The following is a 15,791-nucleotide window of genomic DNA, read 5'->3' as shown; positions in this document are numbered from 1 at the left end:
ATACAATCGTAATAAACTTTAAACAATATTACTCTCGGAATGTCACAGATTTTTTCTCTACTTGTACTTCTGAGAAATTCACTCGAACAATGAAGTTATCGAAAAGACGTGACGGAGTACGTAAGGCCAAACACTAATTTAACTTATCGACACGACAGAAAATGTTTTCTAAGAATTTTAACTTTTTTACTTACCATAATAAATTTGAATACTTTTAATATAATTATATATATTAATATATAGCTTTTATAGCAGTGAAAGGATTTTACGGGCAGGTAACTAACACTGAGTTTTTCAATAGGTGTATAAAAATTTTCATTTAAAAAGGTTTACAAATAATTACAAAAGTAATGTTGACTTTATAAACAACAGTAAAACATTATATGTAGTGTAGTAATTCAGTTTAATATTTCTTTTAATCTTTTATTTCATAATTTGATAAGATTAGGACCAAAGGAATGTAGCACGAATATTAAACTGTGTGTGTAATTAAGAAAAAAATTATCTAAATACATCATACGATAATTAGGGATGTATCACATTAGTCAATTGTTAAATCGTTTAATCCAAATATTAGTTAGAAATCAATTTAAAAAAGAAAATTAAGATTTGGAAATATTTAAGAACCTACAAATGAAGACTTTTTTCTGAATTATTTTATATTGGGTCACGGAGTACAATAATTTGTAGTATTCGTGTTTGTATTAGTGTCTAATTTCCTACGTGTTTATGCCTTCTTTCGATTTTCGATGAATTATATAAAGTATTTAGATATTATATTCAAGCTCTATTTTCCCGTTATAAATAAAGTTTTTTTATCTATCACGTAAAATGAACAAGTAAGTACCTATGTAGGTATACAATAGGAAAAATAACAGAAAATTGTTCGCGATCACGTACCTACTTACATACATTACATGAGCAAAATAGTACAATTATTTTGCAACTGATAATACCCAAATGAAGGCAAATGTATTATCTAGTAGGTAAGCACAATGTAAGGCAGAAGACGCGGTTTCGAATCGCGCCTAGTGATCGATATTTTCTATTCTTTTTTTAAAATATATAAAGCATTTGAATGCTATAAATATATACCGTACGAATAGTTAAGACTTACAATTTTTAATTTGGACAAAATATAGTATTGTATTTATCTTGAATTTTATAAGAGATTTCACAATAATGGAACGTTAGATACAAATTTTCATCACGTATTACATTTCCTTCAAGATTTCGCGGCAAAAATAATTTTATGTCCTTGTCTTAGTACCTTACTACGTTTCTTTAACGAGAATACCTAAATCTTACTTATCCTGCCTTGGAATCAAGAAAAACTAATAAAAGATTACAGAATACATACGTAGAGTTATTTCCTATGTGCAATATTTCTAAATATGGTTGTTTTTTTGCATGGGTGATTGTTTCAAAAATATTCCAATACATAAATTATAAAAGCATACATAATAACTGCTCTTCATTCACGTTTGGTGGATGTCATATTCATAACGTTATTAAATCAAGATATATATTTGATTTATTGCGTGCATAATATTATACAGGACTAAAAGTAGAAGCTATCACGAGCCTTGAATGTTAATTAAGGTGTAGATTGCCAATCAATTAGATTAGTCGATAGCCATGTTGAAGCCGGAAAACACCATCAAATTGAGACGTGCTCGTAAACTTACCGATTTCTATTCCACGGGTGTATTTTGTATTGATACGGTTTGATTCTTATGTATTATTTACTCATGCTGAAAACGGTCTGTTACCATGGCAATCATTTTTATTCTTATAGCTTTTTGAGGGAACATAAAATGGTAGAATTTTTATTTTGTACTGATATTGTTATCGTTTATGCGTATAAGTTTAATAATAATTGTATCTGTATTTTTGTTAAAAAATGATGATATATCTTTTATAATAAAAGAATTAGCCGAAAGTTAATCAGGCTATTACAATGCAGAAATAAACTAACTAAGGATTTCCTAATTTCACAATGTGTGAAAATACCTATCTGGGGAGTCTATCTTAAATTTAATGTTTTATTGATTAACGATAAGAAATCAGAAACAAAGTACTATTTCAAAATATGAAGATGGTATTTAAAATAAACTACATATTTCAGAACAATGCTTGCAACAGCTTGTATAGTTTATACACGTATTACCATAAGGTTGAATATTGGCAGCGGTTTTGCTTCTGTTTTTATCTAAGAGGAATTAAGAAAAATATGCACATTTCCGCGTTATCTGTAACAATAAAAAACCCACACAATTTGGAAACGTACTAAAATTACGTAGGCGCTACATTTTCTAATTAAACGAATGAGCAAATTAACAATAGTAATTGTGATCTACTGAATGGTAGTAACATTGGGAAAAAAATTAAAAAGATTTAAGAGCACATCGGCGAAGCTAATTTCTAGGAAATGTGGCAGAAACTAGGTCACCTAGTAGTCTGAGTAAGACGCATCGATCTCGTCTCCTCCGTACCGTGGGAATCTTAGGAATCAATACGTGAAGGTAGAAAACTTTTACGTATCTCTGTATTTGTTACTTGAAAGTATACTGTGACTTTTTGCAACTATTCTTATTACTCTGTGGGTTATCATTCGGTTATGGAATTTACTTTATAATATTTTAGCGTAGTTCAAAATAGCGCAAATTGAACAGTATATCTACGTAGGTACATGTCAATATCGATTCGCATTAAATTGCATGGGCATAATAACTATATCCACAAGGTTATTTACCTATTGTTTATGATTTATCATATACTAGCTGTTGCCCGCGACTTCGTCCGCGATTACGTCGTTTTTCGTCATTCGTCGTTTAAAAAAAATACGTGACACTTTATTTTTGAATGTTCTTAATTGTCTCTTATAAAAATAAACTACATTAAAATTGAATACTCTGATAAGAAAATCTTAAAATCGGAGGACATCGAAAATCTGAGGAAAACATGAATTTGATTTAAATTCTACATTACTTAGTAATTCAAATAATAATCTAAATTAAATGTAGATTAACAGTTTGAGCGCATCATTATACAGGGTGTAATCGTTAAGTGTGCACAGGCGATTTTTCCGTAAGTATCACAGATAACAAAAAACTTTAAACTGATATCGAAAGTACTTAACCTAATGAGTAAAATGGCGGTAATAAATTTTTAAAAATAAATCGAGAAATATCAAAAAAATTATCTTTAAACCCTCCCATACATTAAGTATGAAATATGAATATCCCATATACCTACATTTAATATGAAAGATTTTAGCTTTCTTTTTCTTTTTTTGTAAATGTCTGGAAAATCCCCGGGAAATGCTCGGAAAATCCCCGGGAAAGCCTGGGAAATTCCCGGAAAATAACCGGAAAATGCCTGGGAAATGCTCGGAAAATGCGTGAAAATGTCCGGAAAATATCCGGGAAATGCTCGGAAGATCCCCGGGAAATGTCTGGAAAATCCCCGGAAAATGCCAGGGAAATGTCCGGAAAATGCTCGGAAAATCCCCGGAAAAGCCTGAGAAATTGCCGGAAAATAACAGGAAAATGCCTGGGAAATGCTCGGAAAATGCGTGGAAATTTCCGGAAAAACCGTGGAATATCCCTGGAAAATGCCTGGAAAATATCCGGGAAATGCTCGGAAAATCCCCGGGAAATGCTCGGAAAATCCCCGGAAAATGCTCGGAAAATCCCTGGGAAATTCCCGGAAAATGTCTGGAAAATCCCGGAAAATAACCGGAAAATGCCAGGGAAATGTCTGGAAAATATCCGGAAAACGCGTGGAAATGTCCGGAAAAAGCGTGGAAAATGCCTGGAAAATGCCCGGAAAATGCTCGGAAAATCCCCGGAAAATATCCGGAAAATGCGTGAAAATGTCCGGAAAAAGTGTGGAAAATGCCACTTCAAATTTGCGAAGTAATTAAAGCAGAAAACCAAAAAAGAAAAATAAAGCTAAAATCTTTCATATTAAATGTATATGGGATATTCATATTTCATACTTAATGTATGTGAGGGTTTAAAGATAATCTTTTTGATATTTCTCGATTTATTTTTAAAAATTTATTAAAGTTTTTTTGTTATCTGTAATACTTACGGAAAAATCGCCTGTGCACACTTAACGATTACACCCTGTATAATATGTACCTAAGTATTAAATTACGTTAGTTTACATAGTAATTTTACTAAAAACACGATGACTTTCTTTCGCGCTCGGTACAACAAACTAAGCATGTTTGTGGTACGTGGCCCGCATCACTTGACCCCCCGCGAGTTCCCCTCCGTTACTATGCGAAAAAACATTCGTCGCCCTACTGTAGGAAAAATTGTAATATTTTAAATTCGAGAAATATTGATTTCTTGTATTCGACTATTCGTTGTAGTCGAATACAAAATATATTTGAAGAAACTTAGGTTGGCCTTCAGGCAAAAGGGATCCTATCAAATGATAAACTTAACCTTGTATCTTAAAAGTAAGCATGAAAGGATCCTCTGATAATTGTTGAGCACCAAAGGATCATTTAAAACGCACTACTATAAGAGCGAATATTGTATAAGAACTGTTTACATTGCACATGTTCCTCTAAAAGTAGTGATTTCAAAGGTTCTGGTGTATCTTCAAACGAAAGCCGACTCCTTACTCCTCTTTAAAGCATTACAAAAAGAACATACTACGTTAATATCGCCTATACAGAAGATGATCTGTAATCAATTGTGAGGTTATAAGCAAACCCACTTTTATATTTGTCGGACCACACCACCGAATTCGTAGATTGATCTTCTATGTTTACCTCTTAAGTCATTAAGACTGTCGAAATCTGTCTACAGTATGACGGGCCTCTCGCTATTCGTCCGTTTCAAGAGACCAAATAGTTTCAATTCTTAATCTTTCATTAAACAAACTTATTAATCGTACTTGTCTCAAATAATCTTGTCTCAAATAATGGTAATATTCGCGTCCCTACTCTAGTCATTGCTTATGCTCATGTTCATCTTCAAGAGATCGAATAATATTATGGTGCACCCTATCATTTGTCAATCGGTCTTCATATTGAATAAAAGTTTCAGATTATCGAGATAAAATATGCCATTTGCGATCAGCTGTGAGACGTTATACCCTCTCAGTGAAGGTTTCGGTCTCACAGGATAGTACATGCCGTTCGCGGTCAGCTGTGAGCCGCAATTCTCGTTGTGAAGCGGTTTCAGGTTCTCGGCATAACACAATATGTTGTTTTCGGTCAATAGTAAGCCTCTTACCTCTAACGATCCTTGAGAACTCTTATTTCTAATTTTCTTAGCTTTGCTCGAATTTCGATATAAAGATTTTTTAGGTGGCACTGATGCGAGTAAATAAAAATTAAGTTAAAACGGACTGAGAGTGTTATAATCATCAATCATCATCATCATCAATACATATAATAAAATTGTGGAAAAGCGATGTCTGTACAATGAAAATATGTAGAAAAAAATTAGCATGTGTTATTATTAAATCGATCTTGAACCCAAAACTGTAGTTAAAAATTTTTTTGTCTGTTTGTCTGTATGTTTGTGCACGCTAATCTCAGAAACGGCTTATCCGATTTAGATGCGGTTTTCACTAATGTATTGTGGTAATCTTCATTTAACAGTTAGTGTTTATTTCATGTCAATCGGTTCATAAATAAAAAAGTTATGACAATTTATAAGTAATCACGGCGAACATTTGCTAAGGCATTCTATTGTACACTGTACAGTGTACGATAAAACGTAATTTATCTGTTATACGCTACAGTTATTCCTTTACATGTCCAGATAATCATATGAAAATTCCCCAAGGGTTTGGGGGTAAGCTGAGGTAGTAGGGGGGGCGGGGTCAAATTAACATTATGGTTACTTCTAATAGGTAAATTTTCCACACAAAATGTCCTTTAAAGTCGTATTATATTTTTAACCCCCGACGCAAAAAGACGGGTGTTATGTGTTTGACTGCTATGTATTTCTGTGTGTGTGTGTGTGTCTGTCTATGGCACCGTAGCTGGCTAACAGGTAAACCGAATTAGATGCGGCTTTTTTTTGTTAGGCAGCATATTTTCCGACGCTGGTTCTTAGATAAATTGTATCGAAATCGGTTCATCCACTTATTATACCTACATAGGGGTAAAAGTGGGAATGAAAAAAATGATATAATAATTTATTTTTAAAGATCGTTGGGAAGTTTATGAAATTATTTATTCCTTTTTCTATACACTTTTCTTCGTCTAAACGGTTAAGTTACGTGCTCCCTCTCTCTCTCTTCAGCCTTTAGTTACGTGCGTGAGACAGGAAACATCTAATTTGGATTTGTTGCTGGATTTGATAAAAATTGAGTATCGATTAAGCTGATCAGTGGCTACACCATACATTATTAAAAACATCCATTTAAGAAAGGAAGGAAATAGAATTTGCTCCTCTCCCCCCCTGGTTCCTAAAAAATAATATGACATAATTTAAAAGAAATTTTACGTAGAATTAGTTAGGCATTTCTTTTTTGATTTTCGATATTAAATACTAATCATAATTTTTAATTACAATATTATGTAGTAACTATTTGGTATAGGTTAGGCATTTCATTTCTTGATTTTCTTTAATAAGTTGGTACGTAAGTTTTTTAGCTCAGTTTAGTAAGAAATTTTAATAACAATTCTTTTAATTATTTATGGTAGTACGTATTTACTCAATAATTGTATGTTAAATAGTAATTCAGCATGGGCGTAGCCACGGTGGGGCTGGGTGGGGCGCTTACCCTGGCTTTGATCTGGTAGGTACCAATTGTGAAGGGGAGTGGGCGTGGGCGTTGGCGTGGGCCTGGGAGTGGGCGTGGGAGTGGAAGCATGAAAATAAAAACAATTATTGTTGCCCCACCCTGAGCCCATGGTCATAGGTCCCATAGTCACTATTCCACGCGGACGAAGTCGCGGGCACAGCTAGTAGACAAATATAATCAGAAAGCTTTGAACTCCTAAGCTCAACCATAAAAGATAGACATTAATTATGACGTCGGGAGATATTTTTTTTTTATATAATATGGAGAACATTTCTTTCATACTAATAATTGTACCAAGTTTCGTTTAAATCCGTCGAGTAGTTTTTGTTTCTATAACGGTTATACAGACAGACAGACGGACAAAAATTTTTGGCGTCAGTGTCGATCCCTAATCACCTCGTGATAGTTATTTAGGAAATATATTTCATGTACAGAATTGACCTCTACAGATTTAATATAAGTATTATTCATATAATTAGATGCCAATTTCCATGTAACGTTAAATTCGACTATACAATAACTAACAGACAACGCAGGTTACTCTCGTTTCCGTAAGTTGAGGCGGCTACATATTCGGTCCTCATAACTTCACTTTTTGTGAACGAAACGACAGCGCGGTTTAATTCGATGCCAACACCATCAAAAAAAGGAAATATTTTTAATTGTGAAAAAATATTATGATTTACACTATAAATACTATTTTAACATTAACACAAAATATAAGACTGTGAGTGTGTAAAAATAAATCCAGCTAGTTTCACATCAAACTTATGTTTTTAATTAGGTATACGACATGAAAATATATTAATTACCAAGCAATAATCATACAGGTAAATACTGAACAAAAGTATTAACAGTCAAAGTAAATTTTTACTTACAACATGTAAATGATGAAGGAATAATAATTATCAACGAACCTAACCTTTTTGTATTATTGTTTATAAATATAAATTCATAAACAATAAATTTATAAAGAATAGAAAAAATTCGACCACTAAAGAATGCTGGTTCGAGTCCCGCCTCGTTATCGAATTTTTAAATCACGAAGATTTTTAAAAATGTAACCAATGAACACAATCAATATTAGATTAACTGTAATGGTGTCTAGTTTGACTTAAAATAATAAACATCTACCCTCACTTTTAAAAATGTAGTATATTCACACGAATTATAAGCGCACCTTATAGGGAAGGGAAGATATGGGTTAAAGAGTTAAATAAATAAATAACATAATTATATTTAAATTATTAATTTTTAACATTGTGTTCAGTAGTGTTAACATGTAAATTGATTTGATTTTTACGAAATCTCATAGATGGCGCTGTTTCAAATTTGTATACTAATAAATTCATTAAACTGATTCTCTGCCCAAATTACGTAAATGACATAGTTTTTATTGTGTAAAGCTAGATAATAGCATGGCTTACCCGAAACCAACATTTAAACATGAGTCTTTAGATTGTACGCTGTCGTAATACACGGAATACGTAAGAAAAAAAAAGGTTCACAGCTCCTCCCCCGGAGGTGATAGCATGATAATATGTTTAAAAAAGCCTCACCCGACCTGTTAGTAATATTCATGCAAAATTTGAAGTCAATCTATGCAGTACTTTTCGAGATTAGCCTGGACAAACATACAGACAAACAGACAAACAGACAAACAGACAAACAGACAAAAATTCTAAAAACTATGTTTTTGGCTTCTATATCGATTATAGATCATGGATTATGTATTCTTTTAAAAAAATATTCAATGTACAGTTTTGACTTTCCTACGATTTTATTATATGTATAGATAATAATATTAACTATGACCTATTGTTTTGCTTAGTTTTGAATTTCGTTATTAAAAATTATGTTCTTGTAATATGCAGTACATCTTATATATAAAATTCTCGTGTCACAATGTTAGTCTGCATACTCCTCCGAAACGGGTGGACCGATTCTCATGAAATTTTCTGTGCATATCGGGTAAGTCTGAGAATCGGCCAACATCTATTTCACGCCTCATAAGCGAAGCGTTGAGGTGGGTACTACTGTCACTTCGCGCAAAACATCTGATTTTTCAAACTTAAAATGTCTTTATGTATCATACATTGCACTTGTAAGATAATACATACACACACATATTAAGAAAAAACACTATTTTTAACGTTCATGATATTTTTGATGTCATTTTTGTTATTTAAACTAGTTAAAAAACAGTTTAAAAAAGTTCTGTCTTGGACGTCCGTGTGTCTGTATGTGCGGATCCTTTTTCTTGTTAACACGATAGCGACCGAAATACTTTACTAATCGAGTCTTTTTTTTTCTCTTACGCTTGAGTATGCTCAGGAATAGAACCCTTTCATTTTTCAGGGTCTGATTCGATGTGGTTTAATTGTTATTAAATAAACAAAAATAATAATTAATAAATATTTATTAAAAAAAAAATATGAGGCGTGCACTTTTGGATTTTCCAAATTATTTTTCATATGTACCACGGGCGAAGCCGGGGCGGACCGCTAGTAGTATTATAATATTATCTGTGTTGTAAATGTACCTTTAGCTGATTTCAATCCGTGAATAAAAAATTAACATAAGAATGTAATTGAACAAAACTCTCAACATTTAAACGTTTAAGTATTGTTTGGTTTGATTTAGGATATCTTACCGTGATTGAACCAGTGTTTCGGAAAAAACTTTTCTTGCAGCAAGTATTCCAGTTTCTTTTTCTTTAAAAGGCTGTTCACGACGGAGACAATTAAAATCTTTAGCAAAGGATATTAATTTAAGCTTTGAGATTAGGTTTGTAAGAAATAAATTGGTAAATATCCTATAATATGCGTAACATACAATCTTTTTGATGAGTCAACGTTTTGCATTATAAAACAAAAAATTGATCCAATTTACTAAGTTGAGGCGTTTGTTATACATAGTAACAATATTCACAGACAGTACTATTACTACTATATTTATTTAATACGATATTTTTAAAATAGTGTACAACACACTTGTGTGCTATTGTTGATGTCTTGTACGGCAACTGCTCATTGTTATTAAAATTTATAACCTTGAAATTCTCAATTTCGACAAATAATAAATTGCTAAGGAAGTCAAATATGTCGTTGTATCGTAATGTACCATAACAGTTTTTGTTTCTAATAGTTATCGTAGTTTTATAACCACAACGCAGACGCAGACGAGGCAATTAAAATAAGAATAGTTTAATTGGAGAGGCGTGATTGCGTATATTTCGATCGACATTTTGTGACCATGATTGTCGACATGGCCGTGAATTTGTTATTTCGTCAATAAAAACTGACGGCGGATCACGGTGCGACCGGTTCATCGGAACAACTGGGAACAACCGTGTCTTGCATCAAATTTATTATTATTCTTCGATTAGTTGTCTAACTGAATGAACTTTGTTTAGACAATCTTTACGAAACATCTCTCTTTGGTCTTTTGAGTGTTGTATATGTGAATTTTAAGTACATTTATTTTTTATTGAAGCATTCTTAGTTATTTAAGTTTTAATTATCATCCACCTTATTAAAAAATAAAGGTCTTACAAAGGAAATACGTAATATCGAAAAAAAAAAAAACGTTTAACAAATTAATAATATTGACAACGACGAGAAACAAAAAATGTATTATAAATGAAATTGCACTAACACGTAAGCCTTTTTCCAAGCATCGCAAACAATTCCAATAACTTAATGTATTATTCTGTCTAATAGTCGGTTATTTTATCCGAGCTTTCAATACAAAGAGCTAATTTGTATGGATGGACAAAGCAGTCAGACGGCTTATTGTATCATGCTCCATTTTACATTTTAGCGGTAATGCATAAAAAAGGTAAATTTGCGAGTGCTTTGTTAGTGACGTATAATTACTGAAATTGAAATAGCGAATATGAAGGCATAAAAGCAGGATTATTTTGAAATAAGCTCTTGACAGTGTGCACAGAGTGTAATATAAGTTTGATTTGTATTTCGTTGGATAGCGACGCGATTGTGATTATCAACCTATGAGACAATTTATGGAAATTTGATCAATAATATTCCTAATTACTATATTGAAGTAAAGCTTAAGAAAGTCTCGTTTGATTAGGACATATTAATTTCCTTCTTTTGTAGAATGATGATAAAAGATGTAGTTCTATAATTTACCTAAAATTTTACAAATTGATAATACCGCGTCAATGGCTCTACCATGTAAAATATTTTGTATATACTGTATACTTTGAATATCGGCATAGTTTATGGTAGATACTAGCGTAAAAACTAAATTCTTATAAAAAATATGTATTATAATGGATAAAAAATAATAGAGTCAAATCTAGAGTCTTCTCCTTACACTCATTGGTATTTAACTCATGTAGACTTACAAAAAAATACTTAAGGAAATGAATTATAATTTTAATCAGATAAAAACTGTAAATAATTGGATACGTACAAATAAATGATATGTTTCATATCAAACATTATAATATATCGATATCGATAAAATGGAAATGTAGATAAAAAAAGAAATAGGACGAACGGTTCGATTGGTTTGTAATTTTTTTTATAGTTTCTATTATTTCTCTTACATAAGGAATTGTGTACAAATAACGTTGGTAGGTATATTATTAATTTTTATATACAACTTGAAAACCTATTAGCTTTAACCTTTAAGGTTAAAGCGCTGCAAATAATTGGAAATTATATGCTGCTTGGAATTTCAAATGTTCAATATTTGAAATTAAACACGAAGAAGTATTTTTTATAGCTGAAAATATAGTATCAGTGCACTTGTTATTTAATAGGTAAAGGCACAATATACAACAATGGAAAATTAACATAACCATTTTATTTTACCGTTTTAAATTGGTTTGATAACAAGTCGTGTCAAATGTAAAATTATTTATAATATGTAATATAATTGTAGAGTTTATGTAAGCAATATTTTCAATAGGTACTTATTTTTAGTGTAATTTTTCACGGCTATTGTTTACTTCGTATTTCTGTTTCGATGTCATTACGATTGGTTTAAATGTGTCATAAGAATTTGAAATAATATTTTTTAGATTATATATATATCCATCTTTTGTTCTTGATTTCCCACTGCCTGGACTGGGAAAACAGTCTCATTTGAGGAAGAAACAGTATCAACAACTTTATTATCAAGTAGAGTCGACTATACTTTAGCATGAATTATCATTTTTGACATGAGCAGTTTTGATCCTTGTGTTGAATTTTTTGGACCATTGCCTTACATATTTTATTGCGGCTCTTCCTAGTGTTAATTAGAAGCACGAATGGAGGGCTTCTATTTTGACCCTAAATTCCAATGAAAGTGACATCCATACCTATACTTTTTTTTGTAAGTTAATTTATAAGTCGTGTTAAATCCATGTAAACTCTACAACAGAATGGTCGTACTTCTGTAATGTACAGTGAGGACTTTTAAGTATTACAAGCTTTTGCATTAGAGAACCTTTTAACTATTACGATTTCAGTAAATCACATCGCAAAGAAAATATTTTTGTAACATCACATGCGTGTTATTTGCTTGTCATAGCATATAACAGACATAGATAATAACGTATAATTCAGATGCAGATACACAATCTATGTTTGCATTTAATTTGTTCTACATTCTTAGATTTGTTCTAGTGACGGTTGCATATTTTGGAAGACACTGCGTTATCTCAAACAGCAATTGTTTTAATGTCTTTATCATTTTGTGCTAATTATTTCATAGTCATCTTGATGTCAGTTTTAATTGCTTTGCTGTCAATTTCTTGGAAGACTCATTGCCGTGATGTTGACTCTTGGACTTATTGTTTTCTGAGATTTTCTTTGATTTTACGAATGAATTTAAAATAAATTAATAATTCAAGATTTGTAAATAGCTCTTTTAATAGCCACTAAAACATTACAACTATTAATAATTATGCTTTATAAGCATGTAAAAGCTGTCTTCTTAATTCCAAAACAATTAAGACATCAATTTGTTGTTATCTTGTCTTTATGACTTTACAGATTTCAAAAAAATGTTATTATTTTAGTGTATGACCATAAAGGAATCGGGGATTATCTCTTTTAAATATATTTTTATCTTAAAACCAGAATCAACAAAACGTAGTTATGCAATCGTATATAAGTATCTAATATAATACATTTTATTATATAATTTACTTAAACGAATACCTAAATAATTTCCAATGTTTACGTTTTTTTTCAACATTTTAAAAGATCTATTTGAATTAAAACTTGTCAATGAAGATGGAACAAGTACAATATTGGCATTTGGCAGGTAGTTTGGATACAAAAGAAATATCAATGATTCTAACAACCGTTACCTGTTCATTCATGACTTTTTAAAATATTAAATGGCAAAAGCAATAGAGAAAGCTATTGTTTATTTATGCTTTTACGGTTTCTAAGTAAATACAATTAGGATATATTATGATAATTTTAAACAAAAAAATACCACGAACTGGGTCCGCTTTTTTAAGAAATCATGGTAAGTAGGCATAGTATGGTAAAGTAAGGGTTAGGTTATATAGGTGGTTATAGGTAGTAAATAAGATATTTTATCACAAGTTTACTGTATAATGTAAAATTTAACTACCTCTTATAAGTGGATATCTCTAAGCGGGAATTTTATCCGTAAAGGGCATTAATGTGATTTTAATATCTAATGTGTACTTAAATACCACATACAAGTACGACTAGTACATAAAGATACAGAATATAAACTAGAAACCCGTAATACCTAATACCCCGTAATACGTAATCTAAACGTTAAAAACATACAAAAATTTATTCACAAAAATTATTTTATTTACAAGTTTATTAAAACGTCAATAATTATTGATTGAACTTGAGAATTGTGCAAAGAGTGAGACGATTCAATCCATATTCAACCTCTAAACGTTACACAGTTGCTACAAAACTGTTATTTATGCAGAACAATTGAACAATAAAGTAGTGAATTGATCGACACTTGTAAACTAATATTTGGCGTTATAAACACTAGTATTGACAAATATACTTCATTTAATAATGAACAGCTTTATTTAATCCTAATGTTAATGTTTGTAATTCAAATTAAGTTTATATAGGAACATAAAATACATAAAACAATAAAAACTAAAGTGCTTCGATTTTTTTGATGAGGATTAAGTATTGTTTACAGTTACAAAGATAAGTCGGAAAGAGGAGTCGGAAGTCGGATTGTTTCACTAGTATAATTAACTGTCAGTTTGTGAATCCGAAATAGATTTGCATGAAAAAATAGCTGGCCTTTTGCGTTTAATTTGCGATAATGAGTATTACGATAAAACTCTATTACCATTTCTCAAAACCCTTTGTCGTTATTTAGTATACAGCTGGACATAATTGCAACAAACTTGAAAACGAATAAAAATCTTTTCAGCATTTATTTTCCGACCACTTAAATATGAATGCCAGTTGACTCTTCTATTAAACCATCAATTTTTTATTTATATATTTTGTTTCGTTGCTCGTTAAAATAAATAGGAGCGTTAATTAATTCAATTACATGTAGCTCTATTTACAATCTCTTATCAGGTAATACACAGGGTATTACGTCGCTATATTATAACACCTGATAATATCAATACATCACTTTATTATTTAATGAAAATCATATTTAGTGCTGAGTCGAACGCGTGAAAACGTAGACTCTAGATAAAAATTATGCACGTGTTGGTAATTTGAAGAACACGTATCAAGGAGGATTTTTTATTTCATTGCAATTTTACTCATTTCACTGATTTTATCGACATATGTAAATAAAATCAATTAAACACATATTTTATTCATAGAATTTGCCAATGCACCGATTGAAGGGTTTGCTTGCACTCAATTTTGTTGCTTTAAATATACGTGAAATAGGCTTGACTCTTAAATTGTTTATCCGATGCTGAATATTTTTGCTAAATAGTAAATTAAGTTATTATGTTATGGTTCACTGAATTCAAAATCGCGTGCATATTAGTGCAATAAATTAAGACTAAACGATTTCGGTTATAATGTAATTGGAAACGTTTTTTTACCGGTACATACTGCTATTATATGCGCTTGTTTCTTATTTCAGTTGCAACCTGTTTAGATTTTATTCTACACAAAACCATTTAAATATTTGTGTATGTTATAAGTGCACTATCTATTATTAAGAATATCTCACTCACCATAATTATAACTTTGTGATGCACGCGGTCAGACCACGAGGTATTTTTTAAATAAAACAAAACACGTCCGCCGTCTTTGGCGGTCGGCACGCGACTGCTTGTTTTAGGTTACATGCACGGTAAATGTATGCGCGTGCGCATCTCTGATAAATATTTGATAACGATAACGATTTGATGCAGGAGCATATTATAGAGTAACTAGCTGTTGCCCGCGACTTCGTCCGCGATTACGTCGTTTTTCGTCATTCGTCGTTTAAAAAAAATACGTGACACTTTATTTTTGAATGTTCTTAATTGTCTCTTATAAAAATAAACTACATTAAAATTGAATACTCTGATAAGAAAATCTTAAAATCGGAGGACATCGAAAATCTGAGGAAAACATGAATTTGATTTAAATTCTACATTACTTAGTAATTCAAATAATAATCTAAATTAAATGTAGATTAACAGTTTGAGCGCATCATTATACAGGGTGTAATCGTTAAGTGTGCACAGGCGATTTTTCCGTAAGTATCACAGATAACAAAAAACTTTAAACTGATATCGAAAGTACTTAACCTAATGAGTAAAATGGCGGTAATAAATTTTTAAAAATAAATCGAGAAATATCAAAAAAATTATCTTTAAACCCTCCCATACATTAAGTATGAAATATGAATATCCCATATACCTACATTTAATATGAAAGATTTTAGCTTTCTTTTTCTTTTTTTGTAAATGTCTGGAAAATCCCCGGGAAATGCTCGGAAAATCCCCGGGAAAGCCTGGGAAATTCCCGGAAAATAACCGGAAAATGCCTGGGAAATGCTCGGAAAAT

The 15,791-nt window shown here is 31.2% G+C and overlaps 1 protein-coding gene across 1 annotated transcript in view; it reads right to left on the bottom strand.

Moving 5' to 3' along the window:
* The window catches only part of LOC149481173 (uncharacterized), a 32,598-nt gene extending 17,500 nt beyond the window's left edge, over positions 1-15,098 (bottom strand). The window contains exon 1 of the mRNA XM_089705474.1: positions 14,972-15,098. Within this exon, the coding sequence (XP_089561600.1) occupies positions 14,972-14,974 (3 nt within the window). The 5' untranslated portion in view covers positions 14,975-15,098. The remainder of the gene's footprint in view (positions 1-14,971) is intronic.
* Between the last annotated feature and the right edge of the window lie 693 nt (positions 15,099-15,791).

This window comes from Colias philodice, chromosome 17 (assembly GCF_061535455.1).
Source record: "Colias philodice isolate Cphi_HAF_F1 chromosome 17, ilColPhil1 Martin Lab GWU primary, whole genome shotgun sequence".
Lineage (NCBI taxonomy): Eukaryota > Metazoa > Arthropoda > Insecta > Lepidoptera > Pieridae > Colias > Colias philodice.
Note: the sequence above shows the minus strand (reverse complement) of the source record. Positions and strands in the feature narration are given on the sequence as shown.